At 56.8% G+C, this 18,258-nt stretch overlaps 2 protein-coding genes across 26 annotated transcripts; one reads left to right on the top strand and one right to left on the bottom strand.

Moving 5' to 3' along the window:
- Positions 1-323: 323 nt before the first annotated feature.
- VWA5B2 (von Willebrand factor A domain containing 5B2) lies at positions 324-12,376 on the top strand (the record flags this gene model as incomplete). 18 transcript variants are annotated; one of them, XM_082460871.1, is made up of 21 exons in its annotated part: positions 327-540; positions 1,114-1,222; positions 1,363-1,572; positions 1,657-1,827; positions 3,717-3,948; positions 4,117-4,274; positions 4,801-4,932; positions 5,167-5,291; positions 5,565-5,864; positions 6,293-6,403; positions 6,454-6,692; positions 6,781-6,892; positions 7,342-7,527; positions 8,405-8,576; positions 8,660-8,976; positions 9,494-9,683; positions 9,785-10,141; positions 11,103-11,240; positions 11,340-11,423; positions 11,521-11,741; positions 11,828-12,376. In XM_082460871.1, the coding sequence occupies exons 3-21, from the start codon at positions 1,434-1,436 to the stop codon at positions 12,374-12,376; spliced, it is 3,933 nt and encodes a 1,310-aa protein (XP_082316997.1). In that variant the 5' UTR covers positions 327-540; positions 1,114-1,222; positions 1,363-1,433. The 18 variants fall into 18 exon arrangements, with proteins under 18 accessions (XP_082316990.1, XP_082316982.1, XP_082316993.1 ...); XM_082460872.1 differs by having other exon boundaries at positions 5,565-5,849; XM_082460860.1 differs by having other exon boundaries at positions 5,167-5,231; positions 5,694-5,864.
- A 38-nt stretch (positions 12,377-12,414) lies between these two features.
- On the bottom strand, positions 12,415-17,739 carry ALG3 (ALG3 alpha-1,3- mannosyltransferase). Of its 8 annotated transcripts, none has more exons than XM_082460894.1 (9): positions 17,512-17,739; positions 15,811-15,910; positions 15,566-15,713; positions 15,296-15,456; positions 14,707-14,827; positions 14,077-14,282; positions 13,858-13,931; positions 13,122-13,262; positions 12,415-12,978 (listed from the first exon to the last, which is right to left on the bottom strand). In XM_082460894.1, the coding sequence occupies exons 1-9, from the start codon at positions 17,705-17,707 to the stop codon at positions 12,644-12,646; spliced, it is 1,482 nt and encodes a 493-aa protein (XP_082317020.1). In that variant the 5' UTR covers positions 17,708-17,739; the 3' UTR covers positions 12,415-12,643. The 8 variants fall into 8 exon arrangements, with proteins under 8 accessions (XP_082317020.1, XP_082317024.1, XP_082317021.1 ...); XM_082460898.1 differs by having other exon boundaries at positions 12,416-12,978; positions 17,549-17,682; XM_082460900.1 differs by having other exon boundaries at positions 12,730-12,978; positions 13,122-13,265; positions 13,859-13,931.
- Between the last annotated feature and the right edge of the window lie 519 nt (positions 17,740-18,258).

The raw sequence follows: 18,258 nt of genomic DNA on the forward strand, positions 1-18,258 counted from the left end.
AGTGATGAGGGTCACTGCAGTGATGAAAAGCTGAGCCATTGTGGGGGTGAGGGGTGAGGGGGCAGGGGTGGGGTAATATCGGGATAGCTGGGGTTGCTGCAGTGCTGAGGTGGGGGGACTGCAAATTGAGCCCCTCTGCTGCACTTGCAGAACCCCTCACTTCCTGAAGGACGGAAAGGGTGCAGCCTCGAAGGCCTCCACCCCGCACTGACGGGGGGCTGCGCGGGGCGAGGACGCGGTTCCTGCACTGCGGCGCCTGGCTGGAGCGGCCGGCGCTGGCGCGGAGGCGGTACTGCGCCCGAAGGGGGCGGGGAGCAGCAGCCCCGCCGCAGCGACAGGCGGGGCCGAGGCCAGCTGGAGGGGCCGCCTTCCGAGCGGGGGCGGGACCAGCACCCACCGGGCCGACGCCCCTGGGCGGACTCAGAGCGGTCGCGGCGGGCGCCCGGCGGGTGTCCGGACTGAATGTGGCCCGCGTCGCAGAGGCGGCACCACCTATCCTGGTCCCGTCGTGGCGCCCAGAACTCCCCAGAGGACGCGACGGTGAGGCTGGGGCTGCCTGAGGGGAGGGGGACGATCCCCAGACCCAGCCCGCAGCATCCCTAGACAGTTCGGCTGTGCGGGCGCCGGCGACTGCAGCCCCCCTTCCCAATCCCAAATCACTTCTGCCAGGATGGGGAGAGGTGCTCTGGACGGATCCCAACTAATCCCTCTGCCCCAGCACCTCTCCGGGTCTTGCCTCCGTAAGACCCCCTCCTTTCGCTTCCCATCTCGTTCTTCCCAACCCAATCCCCTCCACTCCGGCCTGCAGCCCGTCTCAGAGCCCCTGTCAGTTGAGGAGCCCGAGAGAGAGAGAGGGACTGCGGCCCTTCGGCTCCCCGTCCCACCCCGCCCCTGCTATCCCTTGGTGGGCTGGGGGCACCCAGAAGGATGCTGGCCCTTTAAACCCTTGCTCCCCACCCCGAGCATCTTCCACCTCTCCACCCGCGCCACTTCCAACAGCTGGCAGCCGCGGGGAGCCCCGGGGGGCCGGCAGGTACTGGGGTGGCGGTGAGGCCCGGGAGAGTGTGATGGAACAGCTGCGACATTACCCACCCCCCACCCCTCCGCCCCTAGAGGAGCCGGCGGCGGGACTGCTGGGCGCCCGTAGCGCCAGTTAAACATTAACCCTCCGCTCCCCGGGTCCCCGTGCTGCCTGGAGCTGCGCTCCGCCCCGGCTTCCCAGGTAACCGGCGAGGATGCCCATCCCGCCACCCCCGCTGCCTCCCTCCCCTCGCCACCTGTCCGCCGGGCCGGGCTCAGCCTCGCGCCCCCTGCAGGTCTGCGTCCCAGCGCCGGAGTTAGAGCCTCCCCGCCTGCTTTCAGGAGGGTGGGGCGGAGCGCCCTGAACTCGCACTGCGCACCCCTCATCGAGCACCCCCTCCACCAGAGGCACCATGCCCGGCCTGTACTGCCCCTCCAGCTGGACGCCGCTGCCCCTCACGGACTCCTGGGTTCGGGCCTGCGCCAATGGACCCTGCCTCAGCCTGCGGGCCCGGCTCACCTACCACAACCCACAGCCGCAGCCTGTGGACGGTGAGTCCCGGGCGGGGGCGCAGGGTGGTGGCCAGCGCAAGCCTAGCAAGGTCCGACATCGCCTGTGCCCCCATCCCGCCCCAGGCGTGTTTGTGTACCCGCTGGCCGAGGCCGAAGTGGTTTCGGGCTTCGAGGCGGAGGCCGCCGGACGGCGCGTCTCCTTCCAGCTGCAGAGCCGGCGCCGCTCGCAGGCCGCCTGCTGCCGCGCGGTGGGCCCCGCGCTGGGGGCCTCAACACCCCGCCGCTGTGCGCAGGGTGAGTCCAGGGCGCTCCCCGCCCCATCTCCCTGAAAGCAACCGCACTTTAGTTCCTGCCCCCGCTCTGCATCCCGCCCCTCTTTGTCCCCCCTCCAGCCACTGGTTTTTTCATTCATTGATTCATCCCTTTATTCCACAGTCGAGGACTGGGCCCCTGACGTGGGCCAGGTGCTGGGGAAATGTGAACCAGGCCTGATCCGAGGTTTGCAGCCAGGTAGATAGACAAGGCAGGCAGTCCACACGTCTCTCTCCATCTGGAGCTTTAGCTCCTGAGCCTGGGACAGGGTTTTGGTCATCTCGGAGTCCCAGAATCCCAGCATCTGGCACAAAATGTGGCACAAAGAGGATCAGTGAGTGCTGGGTGAGGGGATGGAAGCCCACCCCTCTGCTAGGTTTTCTGGCTTGCACTTCATTCCTTTATTTATTTGTACATTCACTTGATTCCTGCACATGGGATTTACCATCTGGGTGAGAAGAGGGACAGAATTCAGTGGTGTTGAGAGTTGGCACAAGCCCAGCAGGTAGTTAGAGGCCAGAGTGAGCTCTGGGCTGAGGCCTCAGGAAAATTCCAGAAGGAAGTGGAGCTAGCATTTGACTGAAAGGAAGGGTGGGATGTAGTGATATGGAGAGGAGAGGAAAGGCACTCCAGGCAGGGGCAATCGTGTAAGCAAAGGTTTCGAAGTAAGTTATACTGGGTGATGGTAATAAAATACCTCATGTTTATAGTGATTCACAGTTGACAAAGCCCAGTCACTGATGTCACCTCATTTGAATCCAGAGAGGTATGTAATGCAAGTGTTGTTCTCCTTCCCTCTTTTATAGGTGACAAAAGTAACAGCAATAGTCTCTTAAATGTTGGCTGCTTTGCGTATATCATCTCATTCATTCCTCACCACAGTCCTTGACATATAATTATGACCCCCATTTTATAAATGAGGAAACCAAGCCTCCTCTAAACAAGAGAGTTACCAAAGGATAGAATTAGAAATCACAGAGTGGAGACTCAAAACCTGACACTCTGCTCTCTTCACTGTATCAGACTGTCCCAAGCCTCAGCTGCCTGGGATGGAAGCCCCTTTCTTCCTTCTTACCTTCCTTTTTTTCCTTCCATTTTTTTCTTCCCTTCATTTATTCAGCAAGTATTTTTCAAAAGAGTGGGTAAATGATTATTGTGGGGAAATGAGGTGAAGTAGGGCTGTAAAGGTAGGCTGGGGCCAGACTATGTAGGGCCTTGACCATCACTGTATACACCTGGCCATTTTCCCTTTAGCAGCAGTGGTGATGCCCATGACTCCACCCGTCCCCAAACAAATGGGGATCTAAGTAAAATGATGTGCTTAGTATGTAAATGTCCTCTAGCTAGCTTCCAAATAGATTACAGTTCCTGAATTCCTCTTGGGTAGAAAATTCTGGAGCCACACCTAGTGGGCAGTGGGGAGTCCCTGACCGTTCATGAGCAGGGAATTTGTGAGCAGGTGGGTACCAGGCTATGGGAGATGTCAGCGAGGGTTCTTTAGGAAGATGAGGCCCAAGGGTTGAACAGTCTGAAGCAGGTAAAGAAAGAGAGGCGGAGGGTGTGGGTCCCCCAGGACCTTGGGGGTGGTGTGGACATGCCCCCTTCTCCTCCTCAGCCCTCTGTTAGCAGTGATGTCACTGCTGCCTTTCCTAATGACAGCCAGCTCCTTCTACCATCAACCTGCCTCTCCTTCAACCATCGTTCATCCCATGCCTCCATCCTGCATCACCGGTGCATTAGCCCAGCATCCCTCCAACCTCACAAAATCCCCCTTGCCCAAGCTCCCCTGACTCAGTGCCTGCTCCCACCCCCAGATTCCCCCATCTCGTCTGCTTCCAGCCCCCTCTGACCCCTTTCCTCACTCATCATAGGTCATCTTGTCTTGGATCTGGCCCAGGCCCGGTCCACACTGGTGCTGCCCACAGGCCTCATCGCCGCAGCCGGCACCATGACAGTGACCCTGCGCAGCAGCCGGGAGCTGCCCTCCAGGCCTGACGGGGTGCTGCGCGTGGCCCTGCCCTCCGTGCTCACCCCTCTGGCCCCGCCAGGCCCGCTGGGGCCCCCCAGGCCTCCGGGGCTCTGTGACGACAGGTTGGGCCTATGGTGATTCTCTTCGTCCCTCCCTCGGCTTCTCTGGGTCTAGTGCGGGTGAGGGGGCTTTGGCAGGGTGCCCCGGGGGATGGGCAGGGCGGGGAAGGGCTGAGGCCAGTCAGCTAGAGGGGCTAGGGGCCCTGGTAGTGGCCCAGTGACCCTCCTTGTGTTCCTTTCCAGCCCCACCAGCTGCTTCGGAATGGGCAGCCCTGAGGGGGATGGGCCAGCCTGGGAGGAGCCAGCTGCCCCTCGGGATGTGTTCTCAGGCCCTGCCCATTGCCCGGCCCCGTACACCTTCTCCTTCGAGATGCTGGTGACTGGGCCATGCCTGCTGGCAGGTGGGTGCCCCTCCCAGCATAGCTGACTGGGAAATAACTGAAGGCTCAGGGATGGGAGGAACACAGGACAAAAAGAAGACAGGGACCTAAGCCTTAGGAACCTCTAGTCTCACAGTGGGATCACCCCCTGGCCACTTCCACACAACAAACACACACCTAGGTTTGTCAGTGTCATTTGTGTATATCCCACTCCACTCGCCAATGAGAAGAGAGATGCTTACAATGAGACCGGTCCAAGTGATGAAGTTGAGTTTTCTTGTGCACGAGGTGGAGGAGGATGTTAAATCAGCAGCTGGCTGCTATATAACTGCTTGACCAGGCAGGAATACACCTGGGAATTCTCCTCCCAGTCCATGAAAGCAGGTGAATCCCCCCTTGTCCACTCCATAGCTTGGACTCTGAGAGCTGAGCTGAATCAGTCATGATCCTGGCCCCACAACTATTGCCTGGGAAGCTGATAGTTGTGCTCTCAGTACTGGCTTGGGGTGGGGCAATCATCACCTCTCCCTGCCTCTACATCCCTCAGGCCTGGAGAGCCCCTCTCATGCTCTGCGGGCAGATGCCCCCCCTCATGCCAGCTCTGCAGCCACCATCTGTGTCACACTGGCAGAGGGCCACCACTGCGACCGGGCCTTGGAGATCCTGCTGCACCCCAGTGGTGAGAGACTGGGACACACAGTAGGCCAGCTCTGACCTGCTTCAGGACCACCTGGGTAGCATTTTTCAAGTGTAGATTTCTGGACCCTAAGCCAGACGACTGAGTCATTTGTGAGGGTGGGCCTGGTGGTACAGGGAGGCCGGACAGGCAAAGTTCTCCCAGGACAGTGGGCCTGAGCAGTTGGGGTCTAGAGACAGGGACTTCCCTGACAGAGCTGTGTCCCCTTCTCCCCAGAGCCCCACCAGCCACACCTGATGCTGGAGGCCGGCAGCCTGAGCTCAGCAGAATACGAGGCCCAGGTGAGGGCCCGCCGGGATTTCCAGAGGCTGCAGCGAAGGGACAGTGAGGGGGACCGTCAGGTATGGCTGCCTGGGGTCCTGGCCTGGCCCCTGGTCCCACTTCTGGCTGTGTTAGTGCAGGAGGAGCAGGTGAGCAGGCTTACGTTGGGATGGGCAGGGGGCTTCTGCTCTCAGCAGGAGCTCTCAGTAGCTGCCACCACCCTCCCAGAGGACTGATGAGTATTTTCACAGGAGGGCCCACTCAAGTGTCCCTGGAATGTGTCTCGGAGGATTGGGGGTAGGACTGACCTAGGCAGAGGACAGCCACTTGTCTCTGCCCCCGCTTTTATTCAGATGACTACAAAAGGGTGCCCCCTCTGGGTGGAATGGATTGAGAAAGTCTCCGGGGCTAGGTCCTGCTGCCAGCCTAGGTCGGAGTTGCACTCAGCCTGGCCCAGGATGACTCGGGGCTCCCGTGCTCAGGTGTGGTTCCTGCAGCGACGCTTCCACAAGGACATCCTGCTGAACCCCGTGCTGGTGCTGAGCTTCTGCCCGGACCTGAGCTCCAAGCCTGGACACCTGGGCACAGCTACTCGGGAGCTCCTCTTCCTGTTGGATGGCAGCAGCATGGCACACAAGGCCTGTGGGAGCACGGTGTGGGCAGGCCTGGGGTTGGGTGCAGCAGTGGGTCTGAGGTGGGCTGGGGGGCAGCCTCCCGAAGACACACACACACACACACACACACACACACACACACCCCTCTCTCTCCTTCTCATGCTCATACATACATGCATTTCTCCCAGATTCCAAGAGCCTCTTTCATATGTAAAGTTACATTCAGTCACACCGAATCTCAAACCCAAGGATTCACATACACCTCCAGGGTCACATACACAATCGTCTCTCACACAGAGTCTCCCTCACATGCCAGGGTCTCACTTACAGTCTCACACACACAGAGCCTCACCCAGATTACCCCTCATTTTACACACGGCCTGGAGAAAGCAAGCAATCTGGCATCCCTTGTTCTCTACCGGTGCCAATGGGGCTTGCCTCACCCTGCCCTCCCTGGCTCTCCCCAGGATGCCATCGTTTTGGCTGTGAAGTCGCTCCCGCCCCAGACACTCATCAACCTGGCCACGTTTGGCACATTGGTGCAGCCCCTCTTCCCAGAGAGCCGGCCTTGCAGTGATGTGAGTGTGGCCCGGGGCTCTGGGGGCCTAGCCAGAGGCGTCTCAGCCAGTGTGGCCCAGCCCATGTCCTTCTCCTCCAGGAAGCTGTGCAGCTGATCTGCGAGAGCATGGAGATGCTGCAGGCTGTGGGCGGCCCCCCGGACGTGAGGTCTGCGCTGGACTGGGCCCTGGGGCAGCCCCAGCACAGGGCCCACCCTCGGCAGCTGTTCCTGCTCACCGCTGCCTCGCCCATGGCTGCTGAGACCCACCAAACCCTGGAGCTCATGAGGTGGCACAGGGCGGCAGCCAGGTAGGATGGAGTGGGCAGGGCCAGGCTCCTGAGATTGGCCTCCCAAAGAGGCTCCGGGAGGTCACGGCTGCTCCCCTTCTCTTGTCAGGTGCTTCTCCTTTGGGCTGGGACCTGCCTGCCGCCAGCTGCTGCAGGATCTGTCTGCCCTCAGCAGGGGCCAGGCCTACTTCCTGAGGCCTGGGGAAAGGCTGCAGCCCATGGTGAGCTTGAGCCTGGGCCCTGCTCCCTATTCGTCGAAGTCCTCCTCCCAAGTTGCACTGAGTCTGAAACAGAACCTGGTCAGGTCGTGGGGTCTCTAGGCACCCTGCTGTGGGGTGCTGCAGGAGGCCAGAGGTGTGGGAGACATGGCCTCTGACTGCTCCCCAAATCTTGCTCTCAGTTTTGTCCGGGTACTAAGCCATATCTTTGAAAAGTCTTGCCTTATCCACGTGGCACAGTTCAGGCCAGGAGAAGCACCGAGCCCTGAGTACTGAACACTCAGTCCCCTTGCTTGTTCCTACCCTCATTCCTTCTCCCAACCCCAGCCAGACCCTGCTCCCCTCAGCCAGGGGCTGGGTAGGTGGCATCAGCAGAAGGGCAGCCTTCCCACTCTGTTGGCTGTGTGGCACCTCTTTCTCTCCCATGGCCTCCCTCTGGTCACTCCTCACAGCTGGTGCAGGCCCTGCGGAAGGCACTGGAGCCCGCGTTGAGCGACATCTCTGTGGACTGGTTTGTGCCCGATGCGGTGGAGGCGCTGCTGACGCCCCGGGAGATCCCAGCGCTCTATCCCGGGGACCAGCTGCTCGGTTACTGCTCGCTCTTGAGGGTGGACGGCTTCCGGTCCCGCCCCCAAGGGGTAAGCCTGGGCTGGGGTGTGGGAGGTGGGCCTGGGATGGCTGAAGCCCCTGCATCTCTGCAAAACCCATTTCCTATTCCCTGTGCCTCTCTCTGCCAAACGCTCCTACTGCTACCCACTAGACCTCCTTAGAGACCATACTGGGTCCCTCAAGGTGACTGCAGCCTGCCTCCCTCATAAGGTCTTCCACTGAGCTGTCCTGTAAAGTGCTACCCTTGGTCACTAAAGCACACAGTTACAGAGAACAGCGCCAGCATTAGTTTCAAGGTTTTTGTCGAAACTTGCTCATTACTTCTCACAGTGCCCTGCAAAAAGCACCATCTGGATTATTTCCTGTAACATTCAGGGACAGACAGAGCATTGTCTCGATGAAATCTCAGATCCCAACTCTGCCATGTACTAACCATTTGATTTTGGACACGTCACTTAACTTCTCTGAGCCCATTTCCTTGTACTGATTTTTTTCGTAAGGTTGTAATTAGAAGTCATAACATGTGTGCTCTTGGTAGGATACTTGACGCATAGAAGGAGTTGGATAAATGATTGTTATTTTTATTATGAAAAGCTTTATCTGTCTAGAAGAACCAAGCATGCTTCCTCCTTTTTGGTCAGGAGAGCTGTATAATGGACTGTTTGTCTTTTTCCCTGGCTGCTGGGAAGCTCAGGGCCAAACCTGAAGCTCAGCCACAGCAGCTCTAGTAACACTATGGTCAGCATGTATGCTTCCTCTTTCCTTAGTACTGGGCTCTCACTTCTGGTTTATTATCTTTATTGCCTCTTGCAGTGAGCCATCTTAAATCCTGTTTGGAAAGAGGTAGTGTATAACTATAATCAGTTGTTGTTTCCCCCCCCCCCCGCAATGTCTATCCCTCTCCAGGGCCAAGAGCCTGGCTGGCAGAGCTTGGGCAGCTCCGTGTTCCCATCCCCAGAGGAAGCACCATCTGCCACCAGCCCTGGCACCGAGCCCACTGGCACCTCAGAGCCACTGGGAACAGGCACTGTGTCAGCAGAGCTGTCCAGCCCGTGGGCTGCTGGGGACTCAGATCGGAGTGAGTGCCTGAGTGTATGTGTGCTGGAGGAGGAGTGGGCAGTGGGAGGGGCCAGGGCTGGGATCTGTTCTCCTGCCTCCCAGTAGGTGCTGATGCTCTGACAGACCCAGTCACGGACCCTGGACCTAACCCCTCTTCTGACGCAGCCATATGGCGCCGCATCTTCCAGTCCTCGTACATCCGGGAGCAGTATGTGCTTACCCACTGCTCTGCCAGCCCAGAGCCAGGGCCAGGCTCCACAGGCAGCAGCGAGTCCCCCGTCTCCCAGGGCCCTGGGTCCCCCGAAGGCAGTGCTCCCCTGGATCCCCCTTCTCAGCAGGGCTGCCGCAGCCTGGCCTGGGGAGAATCTGCTGGCTCCCACTCCTGCCCCCTGCCTCCACCCCCACCGGCTCCAGTCAAGGTGAGATTCAATCCACATCCATCTACCATGTATCCAGCAAATATTTACTGACCATTGGCTGTATGCCATAAATTGTGCAGTGGTTACTATTAAGTCTACCTGAAGAAATAGATGGGTAGTGATGGTATAATGTATAATGATGATACCATGCAACATACATTGATGAGCACAGGGATGTGGCTTTATGGGAGTTCAGAGTCAAGGTGATTAACCCTGTCTGAGGGAGTCAGGAAAGCAAGAGCCACCTCTGGAAGAATAAGAAGTTAGCTAGGCAAAACGGGAGAAGACATGAATAAAAACAGACAAGCAACAACCTCAACTGAGACATAGGCATGAAGTGAGATGACGCTGGGAAGGGGGTCAGGGGCCAGAAGGAGTCTGGCCTCACCCTGAAGGGTGGTGAGCAGCCACCCAGGGTTTCAGACAAAGGGGCATGTGGCCAGCTGTGTATGTATGTCTGATGGCCAGGAGCTCTGCATTCCTTGACCATTGGACCCACCCCCCTTCTCACATGCAGACTGGGGCCTTGAGTGCTGAGGTGTTGGGCCGTCGACGCAGAGCGGCTCTAACTGGCCGAAGCCTCTCATCCCCCCCAGGCCGGGTGAACTCAGCCCCTGGCCATCTCCGGCACCCCTCTCTGGGGGTAGCACCAGATGGGCCAGGCCCTGAGCCAGGGCAGCTGCTGGGACAGGGCCTGGATGACTCAGGTAAGGGTTATGGGCAGCTGGGTTCTGACACCAAGTAGACCTTGGGGAGGTGGAGCCCAGGGCACCCCACTGCCCCTGCTCCTACCATCGTCTCTCCCCAGGAAGCCTGCTCTCCCCAGTCCCCATGGACTGGGACATGTTGATGGAACCACCCTTCTTGTTCACGGCTGTTCCCCCCAGTGGGGAGTTGGCTCCTCCAGCAATACCACTGCCTCCCCAGCCTCCACGCTGCCATGTGGTGATCCGGGCCCTGTGCGGGGAGCAGCCTATGAGCTGGGAGGTGGGCGTTGGGCTGGAGATGCTGTGGGGGCCTAGGGACGCTGGCTCACTGTCTCCGTCACCCCCTGAAAGAGAAAGTGCTTGGGACCAAGCACTCCATCGACTGACAGCAGCTTCCGTGGTCCGGGACAACGAGCAGCTGGCTCTCCGAGGACGGGGCGAGACCAGGGCTGACCGGGGTGAGTTGCTGGTGGCCCCAGTCAGGGCTCAAGGAGCCTGTATGGGACAGAGAGTGGCAGAGGCACAGGTCTGTGGGATCACTCGCTATACCTCACCTTGCTCACAAGTGATTTGAGGCGGCTCACCCACATTGTCAAGAAAAAAAAATTAAGCAGGGCAATGGGGAAAAAAGGGATAATAAAAGGAAGCAGAGAATGAGATTATGTCAAAGATGCACACCATGAGGTTTTGTGCCCTTGCAAGCATGGGACCTCAAACTGGCAAGCTTCCTAGCAGAGAAGCTATTAGAGAGGGAATTTCATCTTGTAATGATCCACAGTGCCCACAGCATAAAAACAAATCTGTCATTTAGGAAGATTATTAAAATTAAAGTTAAAATGTCAGTTCTTCAGTTGCACTAGCCACACTTCAAGTGCTTAATAGTCACATGGGACTAGTGGCTACTATGCTGGATCATGCAGATGTAGAACATTTCCATCATTGCAGAAAGTTCTGTTGGGCAGTGCTGAAATGAGTGGATGGAAAAGGTACCACAGTCAATGCCTCCTCTGGGCTGTATCCAGAATGTTGAATTTGTGCGTGGCCGGGGGCCTAGTCTTGCTACAATGTGGTTGAGTGTTCAGCCTAACCACTTCTTGTCAAAGCTGAGGAGTCTGAGCTGACCCTGAGAAGGAACTCCATTCTGTTCAAAAGTGGACAGAAGGCTGGGAATTCCCTGGCGGTCCAGTGGTTAGGACTTGGTGCTTTCACTGCCGGGGCCAGGGTTCAATCCTTGGTCGGGGAACTACTAAGATCCCGCAAGCCTGGAGGCACAGCCAAAAACAAAACAAAACAAAACAAAATGTGTACACAGGGAGAAGCTATGGGAGCACTGAGATTTTTTTCTGGGAAGCCCTTTGTAGAGTGGGTGCTGGGAGCGCACCCCCCTCCCAGTCAACATGTGGCTCCTTGGTTTTGCAGGTCATGCCCGGAGGTCCTGGCTCCGAGCCCTTCAGACAAGCAAGGTCAGCTCTGCCCCTTCCTGCTTCACTTGCCCTGTAGCTGTGGATGCTACCACCAGAGAGGTCCTACCTTCAGCCCTGCAGGTGCAGAGCTCAGGTAGGTAAGGTCCCTTCCAGGTGACCTCCCAGGTGCCAGTTCCCATCTCACTGGCCACCCTCCGAGACATAACCTCACCTGTCTTCTGTGCCCCTGCAGAGCCAGCCGAACCCCCGGGCACCCCTCCTGCCTCTCAGGGTCATCTAGATGCAGCTCCTCTGCCCCCAGTCGTCCACTCTAAAGGTAACACTCAAATTTGGGTAAATGGTAGGGACCAACCAGGCTTAGGGACCACCGCTGAACGGCTCCAGTTCAGGACTTAAGGGAGGCTCTCTGGCAGGCGGCTGGGAGCCGGACCAAACTGGCAACTCCAGTTCTGCTTTGGGGGACCACGCAGCCCCCATCGGAGGTCCTCATCGTCTGCCCCCCGAGCCTCCCTCTCGGCTCAGCCTGGGCCGTCGGAAGGCCAGAGGCCCAGACAGCCATAGACTCTGCAGCCCCAACACGGGCCAAGCCAGTGACAGCAACAGTGAAGGCAGCAACCACGACTACCTGCCCTTGGTGAGGACTCGGGAGGTGGAGGGTGGCGCTGCCAGGGCCAGGGCGCTGTCTCAGCTCGATTCTCCCCCCACCTCCTCTCTCCTCAGGTGCGCTTGCAGGAGGCGCCCGGCTCCTTCCGCCTAGACGCGCCCTTCTGCGCAGCGGTGCACATCTCTCAGGAGCGCCTGTGCCGTGCCTCGCCCTTCGCTGCACATCGCGCCAGCCTCAGCCCCACCTCGGCCTCCTCTCCCTGGGCACTGCTAGGCCATGGTGCTGGCCAGGGTGACAGTGCCACGGCCTCTTGCAGCCCATCCCCCAGCTCGGGCTCCGAGGGTCTAGGCCAGGTGGACAGTGGCCGGGGCTCAGACACCGAGGCCTCGGAGGGGGCGGAAGGGCCTGGTGGTGCCGACCTGCGGGGCCGGACTTGGGCCACTGCTGTGGCGCTTGCGTGGCTGGAGCACCGCTGTGCCGCGGCCTTCGGCGAGTGGGAACTGGCGGCAGCTAAGGCTGACTGTTGGCTGCGGGCCCAGCACCTGCCCGACGGCCTCGACCTGGCCAACCTCAAGGCCGCAGCCCGGGGTCTCTTCCTGCTGCTGCGCCACTGGGACCAGAACCTGCAGCTGCACCTGCTGTGCTACAGCCCAGCAAACATGTGAGGGTCACCGGTTGCTCTGGCTGGCACCCCCCAACAAACTCAAGTCACTGCCACCCAGAGCCAGCCTCTTGGTGCTGGGAAGGGGTGGGTGACAGTCCGCCCCTACCGCTTCTCATTCCCTTCACAAAATCCTCTTGCCCCACAGAAAGTGCCTGCCTGTGCTCTCTCCTGCTCCTCCCACCCCATGCCCCTTCCCCTCTGAGCTCTGTGCAGTGCAGTAGAAGGGGAGAGAGCCACAGTCCCTAAATCCTATGCAATAAAGTGCCTCTTAGACTGTCTGAATGAGTTCTTTATCTGCCGCGTGCCTGTCCCTCACAGCTTGGTCCAGGCACCTCCACGTAGGCTGCACAGAAGTGGACTTCGCAAAGTTTATTGGGAAGGGCACACAGTCCATCCCCATCCAGGGTCCTGAGAATAGACTGGAGGGGAAGAGATGGATCTCAGTGGGCTTTCTTGCTGTGCTGGATGGTCTTGGGGAAAGGCTGGGGGCCCAGCCAGAGCTGCAGCAGGATGACAGCATGGCACATGTGCAGGGCACCAGAGCTGCAGGACGTGGATGGGTATGTGTTCCAGGAGAGCTCAATGAGCCCCAGCACCAGCAACCTGAAGATGAGAAATAAGCTCCAGGTCTGTCCAGGTTCTAGGCCTGCAGCACTTCAGCTCACCCCCTGCCCCTCCGTGGTCATAGTCTTGGGATGAGGAGCTCCCTACCCCTTCCCACGCCCCCAGGTTGTCCCAGCTGGTACCTGAGCAGGTGTGTGAGCCAGCGTGCAGGCGTGGCCCACAGGAGGTAGGGCAATGTGTGGAAATACCAGACGTAGAACTGGTAGTGAAGGGAGCGGCTGAAGCAGATGCCAATGAAGTTGGAGGTGAAGAGGGCAGAAACAATCTGTATGCGGTGGTCAAGGCCAAGGGCAGGAGCAGAAGGGGCAGGGAGGTTTCAAAGCAGAGGGACAAAAGTTTTGGGGTCAGATAGCCCCTTGGCTCTGCTGTTCCTAGATGCATACCTTTGGGCAAGTTTCTTAACCTCTCTGGACCTATTCCTCAGTCTGATGTGGAGGCAGTAATATCTAGAGCCCTAACGCCTAACGAGTCGTCACTTACTAGCTATGTGACCTTGGCAAATTACTTAACTTCTTAAAGCCCTAATTTTCCCATCTTTAAAATCTGTAAAATGAGGATAAAACAGAGTCTCTTGTGAGCTTTAAATGTTAGAATGTACGTAAATCTCTTAGGACAGCACCAGGCAGAGAGTGAGCACTCATAATGGTAACTCAATAATACTTAGAATAAAGAATAAAAAATGCTTAAGTATGTAAAGTGCTCAGCACAGTATTGGTAAGAGCTCTATGAATGGGCCCTGTAGCTATTACTGCTACCTCCTTTTCCCTCTCCCAGGTCACCAGCCATGCAGGGCTAGTTGACCAGGACCCCAACTTCAGCTGGAGAGGGCAAGACTTACCTTCCCATGAGTTAAAGGATATGGTTGGGTGTGAGGGGCTGGGGTGGAACCTTCCTTTTGGAGGGATCCTTCAGCACTGAGAGGATACTTTCTCCTGTCCTGGGGAGAAGCCATTGAGATACTTATCAAGCCCCCAATGTGGGCCAAGCGGAGCTCAACATCTCCCCATGCAGCCCCTAAGGCCTAGGCCCTTCACTCCTTCCCCCATGTCTGCTCATGAAATTGCTCCCCTTTCTCACCTGTGCCACCTGCAGAGGGCAAAGAGCAAGAGCAGGGTGAGGTGGACAGTCAGAAGTGCCAGGTGGAAGGCACGATGCAGGAAGAGGGCCTCGGGGAGGAAGCGCCAGTTCACGGTCCAGCGGAAGAGAAACTGGCGGCCAAGGTCAAAGGAGCGGGATACGTAGCCGACGGGGTTCTCCAGCAGGAAGGGTAGCCCCAGCACCACCTGAGGATGGGTGTGATGTCAACAGAGCTGCCCAGGCTCACCCTCAGCCTCATGCTAATCACTGAGAGGAGGGGGAACAGGGTATAGGTCTCAGAGGTTCCCTAATTCCCACTAGGAATAGCAAGAAAGCCAGCCCACCCACCCAGACAAGAGCCTTGGGCCAAAGAAGCAGGTAATAACAGTGCTTTAAGTTTGGATTCACCAAGTCATAAATGCGCAGAGTTAGAAAGGCTCTCAGAGACCATGTAGTTCAACACCCTTGTCTGACAGCTAAAGAAACCAAAGCCTAGAGGTGGTGGCTGCCCAGATCAGAATCAACTCCCAAACTCTGTCTCTTGGCTTTGAGGAAGTCTCAAGGATGAAAGGAGGCCAGACAGAGTGGCCTCTGCTTCATTAGAAAGGGGAAAGGGTAAGGAGGGAATACCTGAAGGACAGCACAGATGCCCAGCTTGGGGAGGGCCCCACGGAGGCCAAATTGCGTGAGGAGAAGGAATAGTAACCCAGGGGCGAAGAGCAGCACATTCATCTTCACAGAGACTGCCAGGCTGCAGTGGATAGGGGAGAGGAGAGTGGGGATCAGCTCCAGGGCCATGCACCCCACCCAAAGATGTACAGCCCACCATCACCACAGCAACTCCTCCCCTCCCCTGCCAGCAAGCTCCAGGCAGAGGGTGAGCACTCGTACTCAGAACTGCTGGAGGGAGGATAAGGCAGCCTGGGAGGAGGCTGGGAGTAGGGTGCTGATACCCTGTCTCTACACTCAGACTGAGTGAGCAAATATATACTGAGTATTTAGAAAATGCAATGACCAACTCCAACAGAGGATGGGAAGAGGGTGTGTGTGTAGGGGGCCTGGGGGTGAAGACTTTCTACACATCCTGGACTCACCTAGTACGGCCCTAACTGACCTACACTGTCTGGCCACGCCCTTACTTCCTCTGCTGCAGAAAATTGGGGAGAAAGTGATGGAATACAGAAAATGAAAGAGGGGGCCAGAAGGGAGGGGTGTTGACCTGAAACAGCAGCAGCCCCAGCTCCAGCGCTGGGCCAGCAGGAGGTTGATACTGAGGAAGAGCAGCACCATGGCCACTGGGTCATTGAAGAGCCGCAGCACAAAGATGGAGTGGACACGGTAAGAGGCACAGCACATGAAGAAAAAGACGAAGGGAGGTACCTGAGAGGTGGGCACAGTGGGGAAAAAGGTCAGCTCACCAACCCTGAACCATCCCCACTCCCCAGCCCTCCCAGTTTGGGGCCCCCTGTTCCTGGTAGTGAGGACTCACCTTGCAGGTCTGGTGGTAAATCAAGAAGACAAGCAGCAAAGTGGCCAGGTAGAGCACAGCGAAGATGTGCTGGGCCATGCGGATGTCAGTGCCCCGGCCAGTGGCATAGTATAGCCCCATAAAGATGTACACAAAGCCAGCTGGATACCTGGAAGAGGAGAAGGAACGTGAGTTTGGATCAAGCTATCTGGCCTGGCATCCAGTCAGCCCCTGCCATCCTCACTGAACCGCCTATCCCCACTCACACAAGAGGTCCAGTGTCACCCCTCAGTTGAGTATAGTCATAGGTGCCGTTGATGACGCCCTCCACCTCAGCCATGTAGGCTTTCCAATCAATCTCTGTATCTGGAAAAGGACAGGACGATGTAGTTACTTCCAGGTTCAGAATTTCTCTGCCTCAGCCCATCAAAGCACAGAGTTCCAGCTCATCCTCGGGACTTCTATCATAACCCCTTCTCTAAAGGCCTATCTGACATTCTCTGGGTGAACCCAGGTATCTAATACTCAAACATGTCTGTAATGGAACTCATAACCTTCCACTCCAAATGTGCTCCCCTTCCTGGGTTCCATGAATGGTACCATTAACCTCTCAGCTGCTCAAGTCACAAACCTGGGAAACACCTTTGATACTTCCTTCTCTTTCATTTCCAACCCCCAGTCACCAAGTCCTGCCTATTCTTTATCCTAAATATCTCTACTATCTCATCCTTCTCTGCTATCATGCAAATTTGGGCCTAACAAAATCTCTAGCCACAATGGTGCAAGAGCTCCCTAACTAGGCTCCCAGCTTCCACTTTCACCCCACTACAATATATTTTCCACCCTGCAACCAGAGAGCTCATCCTGTAATAGAAATCATATCACATTTCTCTGCTTAAAACTCTTCAATGATTCCCCAAGGCTCTTAAGATAAAGACCAAATCCTATTCTTCCCATTTTTAGAAGATGCAATTATGAATTAATAAGGTTAAGTGACTAGCTCAAGAACAGTGAGCTAGGAAGGGTAGATTGGAACACACCGGAGCTCTAAATTCTCAACCACCATGCTAACTATCTCCTTAACACAGCTTACAGATTCCTTCATGATCTTGTCTTGACTTCTGCAATCTCATCTCTTAGTACTACCCTCACTTGATTTCTGTGTCCCAGCTCTAAAAAAATTCTTTCAGTTCCTCAAAGGAAATAGACTTTCTCTTTTGATAGGAGCTCTTTGATACAGGATTCTCTCTGCCTAGAGTACTCTTGCCCCCAACCCCTTTTGTCTCTTTCCTCAAGGAACTAGCTCTTATCTTTCGAGGAGGACTCTCGGAAGCCTTCTCTGACTCCTCAAGTCTGCATTAAGTGCCCTCCTATGTCCTTTATAGCACCCTGCCTACTACCATCATGATGAATATGATGTGTTGTAATTTTCTGTTATCTTTGTCCAGGCCCACACACGCAAGTAGGAAATGTGTCTATCTTTTTCACCACTATACCCTTGGTACCTAGCATAGTGTAAGCCATATAATAAGCACTCAATAAATATGTATTGAATTAATGGTCTTTAGCAAGTAAGCCTTAAGTCCAGTGGTTTCAGCCTGGAGAGGAGTCACCAATAATGCCAAACGGACTCAAACGGTCACAAAATGCCATCACTGAGAAGAGACTTCCAGACCTCAGAATTGAACAGATGAGAAGATTGAGACCCAGCAAGGGAAGTGACGTGTCCAAAGCCACAGAGACAAGCAGCAGCAGCCGCCATTAACTTGGACCCAGGTTTTCTGGGAGGGATTAAGATCGGGTTTGGCTCTCCGCGGAGCAGGCTTGGGATTTGGGTAAAAGATACGGGTCTGCAACTGATGACTGAGTGGATCAGGGGTCTAAGTCTGAGCTCCCAATGTGGGTCCCAGTTTTGGTCGGGGGTTCGGTCCCCCTTCCCACCCTCCCCTCTCCCTCGGCGCACTCACATGCCACCCTGTGAATGACCCAGAAGGTGATGCCCACCTCCGCCAGGCAGAGGCAGGCGGCCACCAGCAGCGTGTAGCGCGGTTCCAGCAGCAGTAGGCGCCGCTCTTGCCAGGCGCGCCGCAGCCACTGCCCGCACAGTCCCACCGCCCGAGCTGCGGGACCTGCCCGGCCGCGCTTCCTCAAGCCTGCCGCCATCTTGAAGGTGCGCCGCACTTGCGGGCCCGCTACCCCGGAAGCCCGAACCTTTGGTACTTAGGTTCCGCTTCCCGCGCCGCGTGCCCCAACGGACCGAAGGCTGACTGGAGTTGCCGGAGTCCTTATTTACTCCACTAAAATCTAGTTCTTCCACATCTGTCTCCCCTGATGGACTGCATGCTCCATACGAGCAGGAATAGACTTACTCCTCAGTACATACTCAGCCCTGGGCACACAGGAGCTAATGTGGATCGAACGTTTGCCCAGAAAAGTAACATTCCTGCCCACGCCATGTCTCTACCCCCCTCCTCCGTACCTCCCCCGCCTAGCATAACACTTCGCCTATGTTGGTAATATCTGCGTTCATGCCAGTCTTTCCTGGGGAGCAAGACCTCTGTCCGCGCTACTCCCGCCACCCCCCAGAGCCTTCCGGGTGCTCAAAACTAGGAAGAAATGAATGTTTCATTAATTTTCAGACGTCTTAATGGAAGGAGCCAAACTGAAAATATGAGAGGGGCAATGACGAGCCGGAGTAAGTCTGACACCATGAG

The sequence above is a fragment of the Balaenoptera physalus genome (genome assembly GCF_965194825.1).
Source record: "Balaenoptera physalus genome assembly, chromosome: 4".
In the NCBI taxonomy this organism is placed as follows: Eukaryota; Metazoa; Chordata; class Mammalia; order Artiodactyla; family Balaenopteridae; genus Balaenoptera; species Balaenoptera physalus.